This window comes from Apteryx rowi, unplaced genomic scaffold (assembly GCF_003343035.1).
Source record: "Apteryx rowi isolate R43461 unplaced genomic scaffold, aptRow1 scaffold_48, whole genome shotgun sequence".
Classification (NCBI taxonomy): Eukaryota; Metazoa; Chordata; class Aves; order Apterygiformes; family Apterygidae; genus Apteryx; species Apteryx rowi.
Window position 1 is genome coordinate 194,565 of NW_020450738.1, and position 17,121 is coordinate 211,685.

Genomic DNA, 17,121 nt, shown 5'->3' on the forward strand with positions numbered 1-17,121 from the left:
CCTATRTATAATTTGCTGTATATCATATCATAATTACCTCTGCAGCAGCCAGTTTGATGTCATGGAAGATTATGACTTCAGGTGAAGAATAAGCAGCGGGAGCAGATGAATGCCTCGATATAAAAATCGGGCAAATATATCCTAATATAAAAAATAAAGGAGACAAGAAAGATAAAAATGGCACATGTAGAAAGAACTCTCTCTTATTTCTTGGGGCTCCTACAAATTAGATAAAAAAAAAAAGGAGGGGGGACGACTATAAGCACTCATCCATTTAAGCAATATTTTGGTCACAAGGAATGCAGAATTGGAGCCAAAAGCAATAAAAGATGTAGTATTTCAAGGAAACTCGCAGTATGTCATTTAAATGATTTGATCATTATGACTACTTGCAGAGTAAAAGAATTTTTTTTTAATGTTTAAAATAAAAGGTATATTTTTCCATGTCACCAAAAGCTGCTTTCTTGGCAGCTTGGTTTATGCAAATCAGGAACCTGTATTGTACAAATCATCCATTCCCTCACCAAGTCATTCCATTTAAACCAGTGTGACTATTAACACTAATAAACTTTCGTAGGACATGCATTGGAGAACAGAGGAGTCAGGTTTCCAATTGCAAAACAGTGAAAATYGGAACATTTCAAAGTATAAACCTTTAAATTTGAAGCCAAAAAAAATCACTTTTAAGAGACACCATCAAATAATTTTCTAGCTGATTATCTAAGAAGCAGAGATTTATTTTTGAAGCCTACATGTATGATAAACATTATAATAATGTGGTAATTTGTGATTTCTGGTGCTTTTTAAAGGTTAAATCTATTTTCTGCATTTGGAGTCTGCAAACTGATACAGGGCCCCTACTGAGAAATATAATTACATATCAGATTGCATTGTGAGACACAAATTTCACATTTCAGAATGGAAATTGGAAACAGAGTTTTAGGAAAGAACTGTTTAGACAGTAGTAGCACTGTGGCCATCGTGATGTAAAGATATGAGATGCAAAGGTGATATGGAGAATTCATATCTTATTTGTTTTGTGAGGAAAAATGGACAAGCTTTCAGTCACACAGCCACTCATTACATCACTATAGTGAACATATTCTTCTGTGCTTTTACTTAGAAAATAGATTATTAGCTAGCTATCATCCTCATCATCTGAGTCTTAGACATCTACCTAATTTTACCAGCCTGTGGGTTTATTCATCATATACACACTTGAGTAACTATGTATATCCTTGCAGGACCAGGATCATTTTAGAAGTTCAGATGACTTGCTTCTAAATTGTACTTCAAATATTGGAGATGACAGAGAGAAAAGTTTAGAATAATGAAAGAACTGGATCTATATGTTTTAAAACTTCATTAAAAGTTGGGTAAGACCAGAGTGTTTCAGAATAGCTGAAATTGAGCTGCTTTTTGTCTCCAAGGACACAACTCTCCAGCCTAACAGAACACGAATAAGAAATATTTTTGTCCCAATCTGTGAGAGAGATATGTATCTGCTTCTTTAAATGGCACTTGGATTTACAGAGCTTAAACTCTATATTAAAACTCTATATTAAAAGAAAGGCCCAGTACAAAACAGCAAATGTAATATAGGTTTAAAGAGCATTAGGTGAGCTACTTTCAAAAATATTTTGACATCTGCCTGTATTATGGCACAGCCCTTTGCCTGATGGAATTGTGTTTCCAGAAATAACCACCTCACAGTGGCGACAAAAATCAAAATATTGGTGCATATATTTTAGACATATCTCATTAGCTGTATAACTCATGTTTTACAGTGTTTTCATATTTTAAGCTGTAGCTTTTTCTTTCCTGTTATCTTTTATGACTTAATGGTTTGCTTTAGGATTAGTAAACCGGGAAAGAAAACACAAGGAAAGATGATGTGGACACATCTTGGGAAAAGCAAACTTAAGCTATTCAAAATTTCTGCAATAAAACTTCGGGGAGTATAATTTGAAACTGACAAACTGCACCTGGATTCCAGCAGCTCCCTCAGATATCTAGAAACATATTAAGCGCATAAGGAAATAAGTTACGTATTTTCTAACATAACACTTGATCTAGTTATGCATATTAAATGTACTGTAGCTCTATGGCCACATCTGTTTATATTTTTACTTAATGTCTCCTACTGTCGGAGCAAAAATTTTCCCAATTATGTATCCTTGAAGAACAGCAGACAAACCACACGAGCAGAGAGGRTGGGCACAGAAGATGGACAGACAAGTACTGGGAAGCTGCAGTGACATGATCAGATGGGAGAAGTGGCTACATAAGCTCCTCTCACCTCGCAAAGGTTTTTCCCGAAAACGAAGGCTGAACTCCTGTGGCCCTAATGCATCTCAGCTCCCCTGCTGACAAACAGAATTGCCCCTAGAGGAGAGCAGAGCATGGGGCTTGGAGGAGCCTGTCCACAGCGAGGAGAGAAGGTGGAGCCTAGAAGAATAAAGACCCCGGGGGGCCACAGGGATTAGATAGTCTCATAGTTTCACATTGGCTTGCCACATCTACCCAGGTGACATTCAAGGTGAACAGGTGGGCAAAAAAAACCCCACTCCCAGTTCACAGTTTTATGGTGCATGATACGACCCTGCCCTTTTCAACCTCTTTAAAGACCTGCTAATCACACACACTAGAACAGTTTTGCTCTCTGGGTGAGACATCGTTGTTAGATCAGCCCTGGCTGAGCCATGGGGAAATCTGACAGACTCGCCATTTGTAGGAGATATGTGGGCAGTCACGGWAATTTGATAATCTACATTAAAACCGAACGCTACATTAAAAACCCTGTGAGCAATTCAGGATAAAAAAAGAGACCATACTAATTCTTAGTGATGGTCCTACCAGGTTGAGCTGAAGAACATGGCGGAAGTAGTAACTTATTCTGTATTAAGGTCTTACTACGCATTTCTTTGGGGGAAAGAAAAAAAGAAAACCCTCTGGTCTCTCAGGTTATCATCATTCTGGTATCTTTAAACAGTACTACATGCACTTAAAAAGTAATACAACAGCACTRGCCTTTGTGAGCTGTAGTGAAGCATTTTTAAGCAGAAATGTGAGTGCTCTCATTAAACTCTTCAGTCATTGATCTCATAGGAATAGCAAATGTTTATTTTAAAAGGTCACCGGAAAAAACTTCAACACAGCTTCTGGGAGGCTGGAAGCTCTTTAAGTGTGGGGGTTCATAGAGCTGCTGAACTGCAAGGTAATGTTTGGATTGAGAACAAGACATGGCAGCATGTTGTGGTCTTGTTTGACTGTAAATGATTTGGAGTTCAGTGAGTATTCTTGTGTGCAAAATCTGTTTCTTAGCGACAGAGCAGGGAGAAGTGATTCTGTAATAAGTGCATCTAGCATTCTGAGTCAGAAATACGCTTTTTTGCTTGGGGATGCAATGGGATGTCATAGTCTGAGCTCAGAGCTGGTAGTCAAGGACTTCAGAAATGTCCACCTACACCTGGTACATGAGTCTTTGTGGCCCTCTGCTAATTAGCTGAGTTAATCCTCTCGGGTATGAGTGCAGCAGCAGCAGATCTTAATTATAGCTCCAGGATGGGTCTGTTCTCCACTCAGCGGCCCAGGACAGAGGAACAGCTACGCAGGGTGAGTGAGCTCTAACATGTGAAAGAGGTGGAGCAACAAATGTGGTTAAAGCATCCATACTACTTGAATCTACCAGCCTATGTAGTCATGTCAAAGTCAGGCCCTTATGTCCTGCCACCCACTTGGGAGGGATCCTAAAGTTCATTTTACCCTGCTTTTTGAGCACACTGAATAGACAGACCATTTATTTGAAAGAGATTTGTTTCTGAATCTTTCTGCCTCCATTTTGCTGTCTGTACAGTGGAAGCTGATTATCTATCTACCGAACAAAAATACCACATGGGCAACGATTTTAGCATGCGTTTGAAGAGAGAGACTACCAAGTACTTAAATATATAGCAGCCTTTGGCATATAACTTCTTTGACAAACTAGAGAGAGAATGGCAAAAAAGGGGTGTATGAGGTTGAACGTTAATTTGTTCTAAGGTATCACACGGTTGTTTGCAGTGGAGTTGTGCCAAATTCCATCCAGGTAAGGAAGCTGTCTTGTAACTGTTTTTTGTCTTTTTTAACCCCTCACTTCCAAACCCTCACCCTATTTAATATTTTTCTGTGCTTACTTATTTTATATGCTTTTTCACACCAAGACATAGAAACAAACTTGACATCTGTTCTTACCTAAAGGCTTAGTTTTTATAATGGTCTTAGTTTGTTGAATTGCATTATACCAATTTGAGAACTATATTCGGTCTATCTAATCCAGAAGCAAAATGATTCCGTTTCATTTTGCACACCTGTTTTGACTCACAAAAATACAAAGTCATATATTTTGCATAACTGTTTTGTAATCAAAAAGATACTGTCTAAAGAGGAGGATACATAACACAGTATGCGTGAATACTGCAGCCAAGTTTGTTTTTTTTTTCCTCTGTTCATTTGGTGAACATAAGCACTGAATCTTGGGCTCTTAACAACTGACTATATTTCTCACTTTATTGGGTAGGGTTTTCTTCATTTCAGCATTATGCCTACATTTGTCATTGCATCATGGATGTGGGACATTTATTTCTTCTATATTTCCCCCTCTTTTACATTCCTTCCTTAACAGAGTCTAATCCTGAATTTGTTTGATTGTAAACAGATTTCAATTTCTAATTTTTAAAAAGGGTATATACATACCTGGGATGAATCACGGTCCTCTAATATCCTAGTCAGGTCAGAGGTGGAGATGGTCACAGCAATATGATGTTCTTCCTCTGTGGCATGTCCAACTTCACTGTTATTCAGCAAAACATTTGTTACTGTGGTAATAAATTGAAAAGTTAAGATCCACCAAGAATTTCCCTTCCTCCTCCAGCTCCGCTCAACAAATTATCTGAAGTCCAAGACCCCGTATAAGTAGTATTAAAAAGAATTGGAAGATTTAGAAACTTCTTTTTGCAGAGGTTTGGAACACTTTCTAGTGGAAGATCATATTATAAATGTGGACAACCTTGGGTTTCATCCTCAATATATCGTAGAATGAGAAAAACTCGGTAGCTCAATTTCCAAGCACGACCAGGGGGTTGGAGGGCAGGTGATGTTAGAGTGCTGAATAACAAAGAAAGAGGAGGACATCTGCTATTGGGCCATTAAGAAATTGAGGGGGGGCAGAGAATATATATGTATGTATGTATGCATGCATGTATGTATGTGTGTGTGTATATGTATACTTTTTTTTGTTTTGCAAAACTTTTCATTTTATGGTTTCCCCCAAGATTTTATTTTCATCCAGATTATCTAACTGGAAAATTCCAAATGTAGCTCATTTGGACATCTCTCCTTTTGAAAGCCATGAAATTTAGGTTATTGACTGCTGTCTACTGCCGATTGCCTGCTGGGAAAGGAAGCAGGCAATTTATTGATTACTAAAATAGAAGGCCAACTTTTCCTTTTTTCATACACTGATACTTCAAAATCTGGTTTTGTTGTACAGAACAAGTTTCATACAAAGATTGTGGTACATTATTTATGAAACCTCAGAGCATTGTAGTCTGTTATAGATTCAGAGTGAATTTTCCTTTTAGTCATATAAAAATAATCCGATAGTGGTATTAAATTTCAGGTATAGAAGTACAGAGAGCATGCTGTGTGGTAGAGTGAGTGCATGAACAGATTTTGTGACTGGGAACAAGTACCTCCATCTGCTTTGTCCATTTTATGCCCCAGTCCATTTGTAAGTAACCTGAGCAAGTTATTTTTTTCTCTGTATTTCAATTTCTCAATCTGCATAATGGCAAGAATAATTTACCTGCTGCACAAGGCTGGATGGACTAGGCTTTGTAAACTGCTTGGAACTTTCCTCTGGCAAAATTCAACATACATTCAGAATATTATTTCATTTATCCGCTCCGGTGGCTCTTCCTCAAACACTGAATTTTTTAAAAAGGTATTAGTGTCAGATGGTTAATCCCTTTTTTTGTAGGTGGTTTCACTTTCCTAGCTCTGGTACACTAAAATCTGGCCCTCAAACATCCCTGTAGATGAATTTGACAACACTGGAGGAATRACTGCACTCTGCTTAAAAACTTCGTTTTGTTTGATTACTGTTATTTTCTGGGCTCTATGGTGGGGTTTTGGTTTCATTTTTTAAATGTAACTCTTTGTTTTACAGATGAGGGCAGGAACGCAGTTGACCATGCAGGTGGTGCACATATTGTAGTAGACCATATAAGGTCACTGTGCAGTAAAACAGATCCAGCCAGTGAGAAGCTCTTGACTGTCTTTTGTGGCATGCTGATGAACTATAGCAATGAGAATGGTAAACAACACCGAAAACTTGCTTTATGTCTACGAGGAAAACAACCCCGTCAGAAAAACCTATACAAATTAAAGTCAACCGTAGGTTTATGTTGTAGAAAATGAAAGAAGTTATTCTAAAACGACTGAATACCTCAATTTACATGTGCAATTTTCTGTTTCAGTAAAATTATGTTCCCAAAATATTAGATACTCTTCCTATGGCAATTCTATATACCAAATTGTATAAAGTTTTAAAATCAACATATGGAGTTTACTTCTGTATCTAAAAACAATACATGTAGATATATCGTATGCCTTAGGAAAAACAGATTTACGGAGGTAAACTAGAAGGCTACAGTAAGTCTTCTCTTTTTCATTTAGCATCAAACTAAATCAAATAATTTTAGTATCAAATTGTAATATTAATTTGTCCCAGGCAAACAATGTGGTCTTGTTGATTATTTGGGGTGTATATATACTAAACAGCTTTTTCTTAAATCATTTTGTGAAATATATATAAAATTACATATCTTACTCTCTTCTAAGATAAACGGGGAATAATTTGTTTATATGTCTAATACTGTTCTATGCCTACAAGTTATAAGTTTATGTTCTTTATGACATTAAGTGGAGGTGTTCAGGGGCTAAGACAAAAAGGCAATATAGTATTTTAAATGAGAAATCATTGACCATTGTGGCTAAGAAAATAGTGTTCTGCAATAGTTGCACAAATATACTGGTATTTTTAGTACCTGGTTTGCTTTTACATGCAAGCATGGTAATCTGCCAAGGCATATTTTACAGTTTTCACACGTTTCCAAGTCTTTGAAAATTTCAATCTTTAAGAAAATCAGAAGAAATGAGGAAAGCTAAATAAAGGCTGTGCTCCTGTCTTGTAATGGCATGGATTTCAAATGTAGTTAGCTAATTGCATTCTCTGTAACTCATTTTCCAAACCTATATCCAAACTACTCTGCTTTTCAGGATGCCCCCTAGGCTTAATTTTTTTGGCCGTTGTCTGTATCAATTTTTAATCTACTTCATCAAGTCTTCTGGTATAGTTTCCTTGTGCGTTTTCTGTGCCATTTCTCTAGAGCTCTCAGCTCTTAATTCTCCTCCTCCACCTACAAATATCACTGTCATATGTTTCTCATCTCCTCTTTCTCATATCTTGGATTCTTTCGCTCTACTCTTTTCCTAGTACTATCCAATAATACTTCTTTAGAGTACTTCTTCCTTGTTCTCCAAATAGCAGCTTTTTAGTTCCTTTATTTCATATAGTTTCCAGGGAGTGTTTTGCTTCATGTCTGCATGAGTGTTATATTTTATTAAATGTTGTAGTATTATTCCATATTTTCTTTTTTTGTTAAAATTTTTGGATTTTTCCACCTCTAAACTGCCAGAATCCCCTGCATTAATTAAGACTAATGAGCAGCTAGTATTTTTGGTAGCTCAAAACAGACCAATCCAGAAGTGGAACATTTTGCTGTCTAGAGATACTGTATCAGTTCTGCTTCAGTGACCAAACTCCAGGAAAATCTTCCCTAGGTAAACTAATTATGAGTTAAATCTCCAAAATAAACAGCTTCTAAACAGCTTAACTGTTATAAACATTGAATAAATGATTCATTCCACCTAATAAGATAGCTTATTCCAATGCACTCAGCAGACTTGTGTAGCTCAGTGACAGCTAGGAGGATTCACTGGCTCTGCTCTGCTTAATGCCATCTTTCATCTCACATGGACTGACACTGTACTCACAGGAGCCCCTGCAGCAATGCCAGAAAGAGRAATGCAGGAGTATTCCTGGCTCCTGGACATGGTTGCATACCACAGCCCTGTCCTACCACCACATGAGGGAGAAATCTGGGGGCTTACCAAACCCTCGCCTTCACCCTGCGTACCTGCTCTCCATGAGAAAGAACCTTTCAGTAGGGACCTGGCTGGTGTTTGGCCCAGGACCCGCGGGCATGCTGTTCAGGGCTCCTGTCCTCTCATTCCACTGTAGCCAGAGAATCTGCCCCCCGACTTTGACAAGCATTGAATTAAACAAGTTATTTGCCAAATTAACATGAAAAAATAACTTAGAGGATTAAATTCTTAGAGCAAAACTCATGATTGTACCTGCAGCATTTACATGGAGATACAGGCCTTGCCAATAACTGCATTTTGTTTCAAGAACCACAAGTACAACTGAAGCCCAGGTGCACTCCAAAAATGTCACCCATAGGCCGTAGTAAGTTTTCAGAGCAACGTCTTTTGTGTATGTCAAATGTCAACCCAAGAAAATCTCTAAATTCCACATATCGCACCATCAAATGAGTAATATTCTGAATAAACACAGTTCTCACACTTCTGAGATGAAATCTCAGATTGCCCCAACAGTTAATTGCACTCACAGATTAGTGGATACCATTTTTAGGGTTTACACACAAAGACGATCCCATGTGACTTATGCAGAAGATAAACCCTCCATTGGCTTTGCTGAAGGATGAGGAGTATGGGATTGCATCCTAAACTCTCAGATTGCCTTGTCTGTAGTTATGGAAGAAAATTGGACAAAAATAAAAGAATATTGGAAATGTAAGTAGGAAATGTTTTAGTCTTTGAAGCAGCACTTCTACCTTCTGGTTTATTGCTTCTGTAATCCTTTCCTGCTTAGCACGTTATGTTACAAAATTACAGGTGGGGACTTAAAGATTTCTTTACTGCTTTTAATGACTCTCACTCTTTCAAGTTGCACTAGTTATCCAAATAAGGACAATTACAGTACATTTGGTTCTTAGTTGCATTTATTTGTGGACGCCCTAATATTTTCTAATTCTTAGCATTTTATGAGCAGAGAGCATGTAAATTGTTTTATTTGATTCTAAACAGCTTGCTATTCTCACTCTACTAATTGTCCTCATTTTCAAACAGCTACTGACTACTTTATTTTTAATACTTATCAACTACCTTATTTTTTAAACATGAGAGACTCATTCCTGAGTGCTTCAAGCTTTTGAATTAGCATAGGGGATTTACCACACATGAATTTTACAAAGCTGGCAACTGAAGAGCAGCTACAAGCCATATTTTGTCTTTTGCTAAACAGAGCAAATCAATCTAGCATTCGTGTATCTCATGCTGATTCTAGATGCTCAGCTTGCAATCGTAACTCCATTCATAAAGTTGTCAAAGTTTTAAAACTAAGATTCCTTTTATAAAGTCTTTGTGCCATCTGCTTGTGTTCTGGAATTACTTCTGCCTGCTGTCTCTCAGTTCTTCCTTTGCCTCCTTCGTATCTTAGTGTTTCATTAGTCGCTACAGTTGTAACAGAAAGAACTTGGTTTTGGCACCTCTTGCAGTTCTTTCAAAAGCATCATAAGAAAAATAAATTTTTAATCAATTTTTAATTGCTGGAAATCCGAGTTTTCTTTTGATAGGAGACAACCCTTTGTCCTCTGCCTAGCATATCTTGACCTTCTCTGCCATAAGCATATTTTACTAGCTGAACTCAATGTGTCACAGATAGCTCCTGCCTCCTTTACATTATTAGTTCTTAAAATGCAAAGTTGAAGATATTGCTAGGAATAAAACAAACATGCCACACATGCTTGTGAAGGTTTTGCTCACAGCACAATTCTGAAAGAAGCAAATCTTGACAAAAATCTATAATAATTCTTTCTTTGTCAAGGCATGCAAACTTTAGTCAGATTACAGAGTAGCTGTGCTCCAAACAGCTGTTTTGGCACCTTTCAATGGGTTCAGTATGTTGTATTTCTCCCATTCTGAAGTTTGTTACCATTATATGTAATCTCTGTGTAGCTATGAATCTGCATAAGGGCAGGAGGCAAAGCAGGCTTAGATGAAGAGTGAAAAACTAATAACTAATAAAACTAATAATCATATGCAAACACTCAGGGAAAAAGTCAGTGACACGAGTAGTTATTCTGTGCATCTCATAATCCCATGAACTAAGACTATTCACAAGTTAATAGGATCAGTCTATAAAATAGTTAATTATCTCGAGACTTACACAGCAAACTGCAAAAGCATTTTTTTTTAAATGGATAAATGGTGGAAGCACTAGGCCAAACTGGCTTCCTAGGTAGTTGAATTGTAGGTAAGAAATTACTGGATGCAGTACATGTGTGTGAGAGTATATGTATATAGGTAAGAATAATTCTGTTTATAGATTACTTTCATCTCGTTTCATATTAAACTTCAATCYGTCAAGGTTGTCTTTCATTCAGTGCCTTTGTATAATATTCTGATGTTAAATCATACAACTGCCAAGCTTTTCTTATTCTCACAAAACTCTTTCAGTATGTGACTGGAATTAATGTTGGGGACTGATTTGCATTGTTAACCATCTACAGAAGCTATGTAAATATACAGGAAATGAAAGGGAGATTTATGGTACCATTAGTATGGTCTAATAGCAATCAATATTTCAATATTGCTTCCTTCTAAGACTTACCTTTGCTAATTTTCATGCTTGCCTTGGTTTTTGTTTCATTTACATCACAGCTAAGGATGTTTAGCATGCTTTCAGACCTAAATATACTTAAATGCAAAGTAACCTAAAGCATGTAAAAGTAGGTAAAAAGTGTTTTTTTTATGATAGTGGGATAACTGATATGATCGCTTCTATGTTATGTAATGAGTTAACTTAGACATGGTGATTGCGAGTAGGTTTTTCTGGGATATGAAATGAATTTATGCCACCAATTTGTACAAGACAGATTTTCCTTTAGTGATATAAACACTGTTACTGATGAAACACTAAATTATTAGTTGTTTTCTGAAATTCTGTCAAGAAACATGAACTAGCCTAAATTAGCATTTTAAACTCAAATGCCCCCAATAAAGTTCTCAATTTGGGATATTCTCCCCAGATCTTACTCTTTGGAGTTTCCATGTGTGTCACCGAAGGACATGGAGCCATTGAAATTCAAGTTTTAGGTAGGTAATTGTTTGTGCTGGCGCATGTATTGATTGCCTTTTATCTACCTGTATATGCATCTGTGCAGCATCCCTCTCAGTGCTTCCCCTCGCCCTCCCGAGAGACCACAGAGGGGTCTTATTAGTGCGACATTTGATAGCAGCGTAAAATTTGGGGTAGCTTCTTTGGGGCTTTAAAGTCAGAAATTTAGAAGCAGCATTCAGTTTTTAAATGTTCTGCTCCCTGTTTAGCGTGCTCTAAGTCCTGCTGAGGAGGCTGGCAGCACTGCTACTTCAGCCTGCTGTATGAAGTTGCCTGGCTTCAGGGCTGGGTTTAGTCCTGTGTCGGGCAACTACTTGTAGGACGGATGCTTGTTTTCCTCGAATTTGCCTCCTGCTGTAGTAGACCCCTAACACTCTATGCCTTGAAGGGCTGAGTTATTCCAACGTATTCCAAGTTACCCAGTCTGTGGTCTTTAATAAGCGACCGAGAACTGCTGTCCATTACTGTTCTGAAGGCTGAACCACTTCTCTGTTTTTAATTTCTCTGTAGCCAAGAAGTGCTGTAGGTCTCCTATCTAGTGAAAAGCCTAATACCCATCTCATCAAACCTTGTCCTTCATTCATCTATCTCAGAGCATCCCCTAGGGGCAAAATTTGAATGAAAGAATCTTGTTCTTGAGGGTTTCCACTAGATATGACCAAAACACAAGCACTGGCAATTCCCCTTGAGTCTCGTTTTCTTTAGCAATAGCAGACAAAAATAATTCTTCAGAAAAATTAAGTTTTGCGAGTTTAACCATAAGAGAGATTACTTTTGTATTTGCTAAGTGAAACAGTCTTATTTGTGGTAATGACATGTAAATGACAAGTTCAGAATTTGTACAGCAAGCCCAGGCTTAATTATAAATATAGCAAATAGCTGCTGGCAGGCTTTCATTTTGGAAGGCTTTACCTCCCATGCAGCTTTGTGACTTTTACAGGGTGGTCCTAGATTTGGCAGAGGAGAAAATTTACCCTTCCGCTTACTGCAGTCAAGGCATCAATACGGTGCCTGAATTTTACCTTATTGGCAGTTCTTGTAAGCCCATTCCTACACTATAGCCCATTCCTGCGCTCAGGTGCCATCCTTCTACTCCAGGGAAATGAGGCTGCTATGGAGTCAGATACAATACCTGACTTTTGGCCCAAAACAATTGTTCTTTCTTGGTACATTTTCTTATTCCTTTATTTCCTCCTTGGGCATGCCAGAGACCCCTAAATCAATGAGCTCCATGCTCTCCTGAGCAATATATCCTGCCATTTGGCTCTTAAGATTCCTATTCCCTTTCAAAGGTAGATACAGTTTCCCCCTTTCCACTTCTCTTTTTCTTCAGATCTTTTTTTAATCTAGAGAATATCTACTGTATTAAGAAAAAAACAGCAGAAGAGAACATTGCTCAAAATAAGGCATTTATGTTTCTGAAGTCAGAATGCTTTGCCAAATGGAGCCCACAGAGATTGTCTCTTTGTCCATACAATTGGATAAAGTGATTTGAGAATGACTAGAGACATAGTCTAGTAACAAAGCAATTTCGTGCAACACAATTTTCTATGGCATTTGTGGTTTGTTCCTCTACTCTCCATGACTACCATTTTTTTCTTCAGAATTTTTTTTAAGTGTCCACAGGGGACGATCACAAATCAAGGAGAAAAACAAATTATTTACCAGTAACTTGAGTTCTCCTACACAATCATTTTCTCCACAGAACCATTCCATCTTCCTCCCCCCGATTTTTCTATTAAAGGTTAGATTTTTACAGTCAGTTTGGAAGTAGGAGGGTATAGCAGTGACTCACACATCTGCCAGAGGTAAAATGGCATTCAATGCATGCGCTAGTGCAATTTGTACTTACCTAAAATTTGACAACTTCAACAGCTCTTTGATGTCTAAGATGGTGTTCTTAAAAATCTCTCTAAAGACCATGAATCTGTGGAAGAGATAACCCCCCCATCCCCTCCCCCCAAAAAGGAAATTCAGTTACTGGTAAGTAATACAGTTTTATCTAAGACATCTAGCCATAAGGATTCCTGCTTATCTTCAATAACCTGTAATAACCATGCCATTTACTTATTTAGTATACAAAAATGATTATTATAAAAACATTTTATATTGAATATAAATGAACTAAACATTCCAGAATCTTTTCATAATTTTAGTTAGGGAAATTTCAAACCCACCTGGCAGAATCTTGAAAGCAAAGAGTTTTCTGAGAGTATGAGATGGTACTAAATTTGCTAGGCATAAGATGTAATATGGTTTTATCTCCCTATAAAGATCTGCAATTCTTTATGATCCTGATTCCACAGATGTAAAAACTCCAACTCATTTCAGCAGTTACTCAGAATGATTCCCTTCCAAAAAAAAAAAAAAAAAAAACCCACACTAAAATCCCGTATAGGGCTTGAGCCAAATCTAAATGAAGTAATAAAAAGACTTCTCTTGAATTTGCAGGGCTTTGGATCCTACTGTTTTGAGTCTATAACATTTAAAAGTAGTTAAATTGCTTAGAAATAAAGGAAAGATGATGCTTAGGGAAATTACTAAACAACATTTGATGTGTTCATGTCTGCTTCATTCTATTCAACTGTGAAACAATGTTTTTCTTCTTTGCTATGTTATAGGTAAAATGTGTAAGAGAAAATATGGTTATAAATAATCCTTTTTAAAAAAATCATGTTTCTGCCTAACCATCAAAGCATCTTTCTATTTGCAGACATCTAGGAGCAATAACTTTCTTACTTGTAAATACTATAAACTTTCATCCTATGCAAGAAATTATCAGAATGGCTTCTAAGGACTTTTCCTAAACCTTCCATTTTTTTGTCTTTATTAAACTTTCTTTTTTCTCAAGCTCCTCATAATCTACATTGTGACTTCCTGTGTTTATAAAACTTTTCATGTTTATTTCAGTGCCAGTTTATATTCATTCTACTTTTAATTTTCCAGTTTTGGTCTTTAAGGGAAACCGTATTTAGAAACATGCTCTCATATAAATAAATTTTTCACTGATGCAGTGTTGTTGATTTCAGTCAGCTGGTCTCGGTTAGCTCAGAATCAAACCCAACGTATCCTAGGAACCCGATAACCACAAAATTATCAGATAATCCACTATGACCAGATCAGGAGGGAAAATTCTGGGAATATATCCCCTGGCCAGATGAAGGGGGACTTATGAGTCCGTATCCCATGTTTAGACCAGATTCTAGAGCAGAAGAGAGGCAGCAGACCTTTTAGTGCTGCTTAGGCTTGAAGTTGCTTTGTATGAAAAATGTTCTTGTGATTTAAAGAATAGTCCTACAAACAGAAATACTAACTCATTGTACTTTCTTTTTATGTAGATACCCTGCAGTCTCAGCTTATCAATATGGGTGTTATTCCTACGTTAGTGAAATTGTTGGGTATTCATTGCCAAAATGCAGCTCTGACTGAGATGTGCCTTGTTGCGTTTGGCAATTTAGCAGAACTTGGTAAGTCCACAATATTAATCTCAGATTTACATCCAGTTTTCTTAAAGTTGTATCTTAAGACTAAGCCTTGCACCGACACTTTTTTCCATTCCTTTCAGTACTTTCAGCATTTAGAGCRAGCAATCTGTTTATTGTCTTTAAAATATACAGTTGCCTCTCTTTTTTTCCTTCGCTAACTCTGATTTATTTGGGTACTTAGTACACTTTATGTTTTATGTTAACATTCTTCAACACAACTAAGTGCATTTTAAATTATCTAAACAGTATTTTCTGAACCCTGCTACTTACTGTGAATTATTTATTAATAATATAAATAATGTATTCTGGTGTATCTCCACAAAGTTACATCAGGATTGGATTTGGCTCATGGAAATCACTGAATGAAACAGAGAGGCACAGTTCCTAAATCAGCCTGCACAATATTCTTTTAGGTGTACAGTTTTAAAGAGTTTTAACATGTTCTAGACAAAATTCTTGCATGTATAAATCATGAATACTACTAAGCTGTTGATATTATTTTTAACAAGTTCAGTTACAACTTCATTTAAATTGAATTTGCATTCGTGCTGTGGTCCAGTGTCTTTGGAAATGCATTAGTTTTCACTGGATTTCCACAAAGTGTGAACTAATGGGTTGCTAGGGCTGGTGTTATTACTCATGTTTTACGTTGGTGTTTCTTCTTTTGCAAACCTATTCCGCAGAATTTTAGTCTTAGGATTTTTTTTTTTTAATTGCCATGGAGTAATGCTGTAGCAGTTATGGTTATATTCCTTCATTTCTGAGAAGGTTCTGCAGTTCCAAACATGAAAAATATATCTGTGGGCCTGAAATTATTCACAACTGTCATGGGGTCATAGATTTCAAGACCGGGGAGACTACGATGTTCTCATCTAGTCTGATCACATGTATAATACAGACTTTATTCATGGGAGACAAGTCTATGTAATGAAACAATAGAAATGGTCATTGTAATAGCACTAAAGAAATTAATAGATGAGAGATCTTCAAGATGAGCACTATGTCTTTACTGTGTCTGCACAGTAAAAACTGTAATATGACTCATTTACTGGAAACTCTAGTGCTACCAAAAGGCAACTAAAACCATAAGGGTATTAAACATAATAAATGTTGTCTTCACTGAGAACTAAATTTCCCTTCCCTCTTTGGGAGGATCCAGCTCTGTCCAGCAGAGTAATAAGAACCGTGGAAAAGAAACTTATCAGCAACTGCTTCCCTTCCTGTTCCCCATACATTGAAGAGATTCCTGTTCTTTAACATTGGCACAAAATTAATTTAACTTGCAATACTTCTAATCTCCCTTAAGCAATAGATTAGTCAGTCACATTGTAACTTTAATACTTTAATATTTTTTGCCTTGTAACTTTAGGGAATTTTATTGTCAGGCTGTCATCTTTCATCACTTAAAAGAGACAACTGCATTCCATAGATCCCTTGAGAAGCAGAATATGAAACTCCAGTGTCAAAGCAGGGCAAAAAAACAATAGGGTGAGTGATGGCTGGGCTTTTAAAAATACTGGAAAGGTCAAAGTCACACTTAGAATATGCCATGCGCAGTCATGCCTATTAAGAGAAGACAATGATGGGAAGGGCACAAAAGGGTCTAGGTGTCCAGTTCATTCTTTTCCCCGCTCCTTGGTCAGTTCCATGTTAAAATAATCCCTAACCATCCATTAGAGCAGCATCAAAGCTGCTGGAAAGGTTTCTAATTACATATGGCCCTCAGGAGGTGGCAACTGAAGAATGCAGAGCACCAACCCTACCATCTGCATCCCCTGTAACGCTGCCAGCGAGGAGGGATAAGATAYGGGCAATGCAATAAGAGCTGCTTTTGTTGCCTCTACGACTCTTGAAGAACCCTTATCTCCAGGCTGACCTCCCTGTAGCGAGCTAGCCCATCTGCAAAGCTGCGTTACGCTACCTGTGTACTATGAAATGGCCTTGCAGCAGCCACGCACAGATTTCAAAGAAAATGTCACCATCATGCAACTATGTAAATATTAAAGCTTTCAGGATGGCTCTCTTTCTCTCCCATAGAAAATGCAGAAGATAATCTGTTGTTATTCTTGTTAGGCTGAGGAAAATCAGACTTAGTATACATTTTTGTAATGTTACTGTTGCTGTAGCTGCCTTTACATTCTGTTGGGGGCAAACAGCCCAACAGCCTTGGTCGTATATATATGCGCACACACATATATACATATATATATATACACATATACATACATACATATATATCTTAACAGCCTTAGTCATAATTAATTCCGGTCAGTACACTTATCTCAAGGTGTTAAACATTTTTCTTTTCATTTAGTGACAAGCACAAGTATT

At 37.2% G+C, this 17,121-nt stretch overlaps 1 protein-coding gene across 4 annotated transcripts in view; it reads left to right on the forward strand.

Annotated features, from left to right (window-relative positions):
- The window catches only part of RAP1GDS1 (Rap1 GTPase-GDP dissociation stimulator 1), a 106,646-nt gene that overhangs the window by 72,808 nt on the left and 16,717 nt on the right, over window positions 1–17,121 (forward strand). For 3 of the 4 annotated variants that reach the window (XM_026078443.1, XM_026078444.1, XM_026078446.1), the window contains 2 exons: window positions 6,209–6,355; window positions 14,644–14,772. In XM_026078443.1, coding sequence (XP_025934228.1) covers window positions 6,209–6,355; window positions 14,644–14,772 — 276 coding nt within the window. The remainder of the gene's footprint in view (window positions 1–6,208; window positions 6,356–14,643; window positions 14,773–17,121) is intronic. The other variant, XM_026078445.1, reaches the window with a different exon arrangement.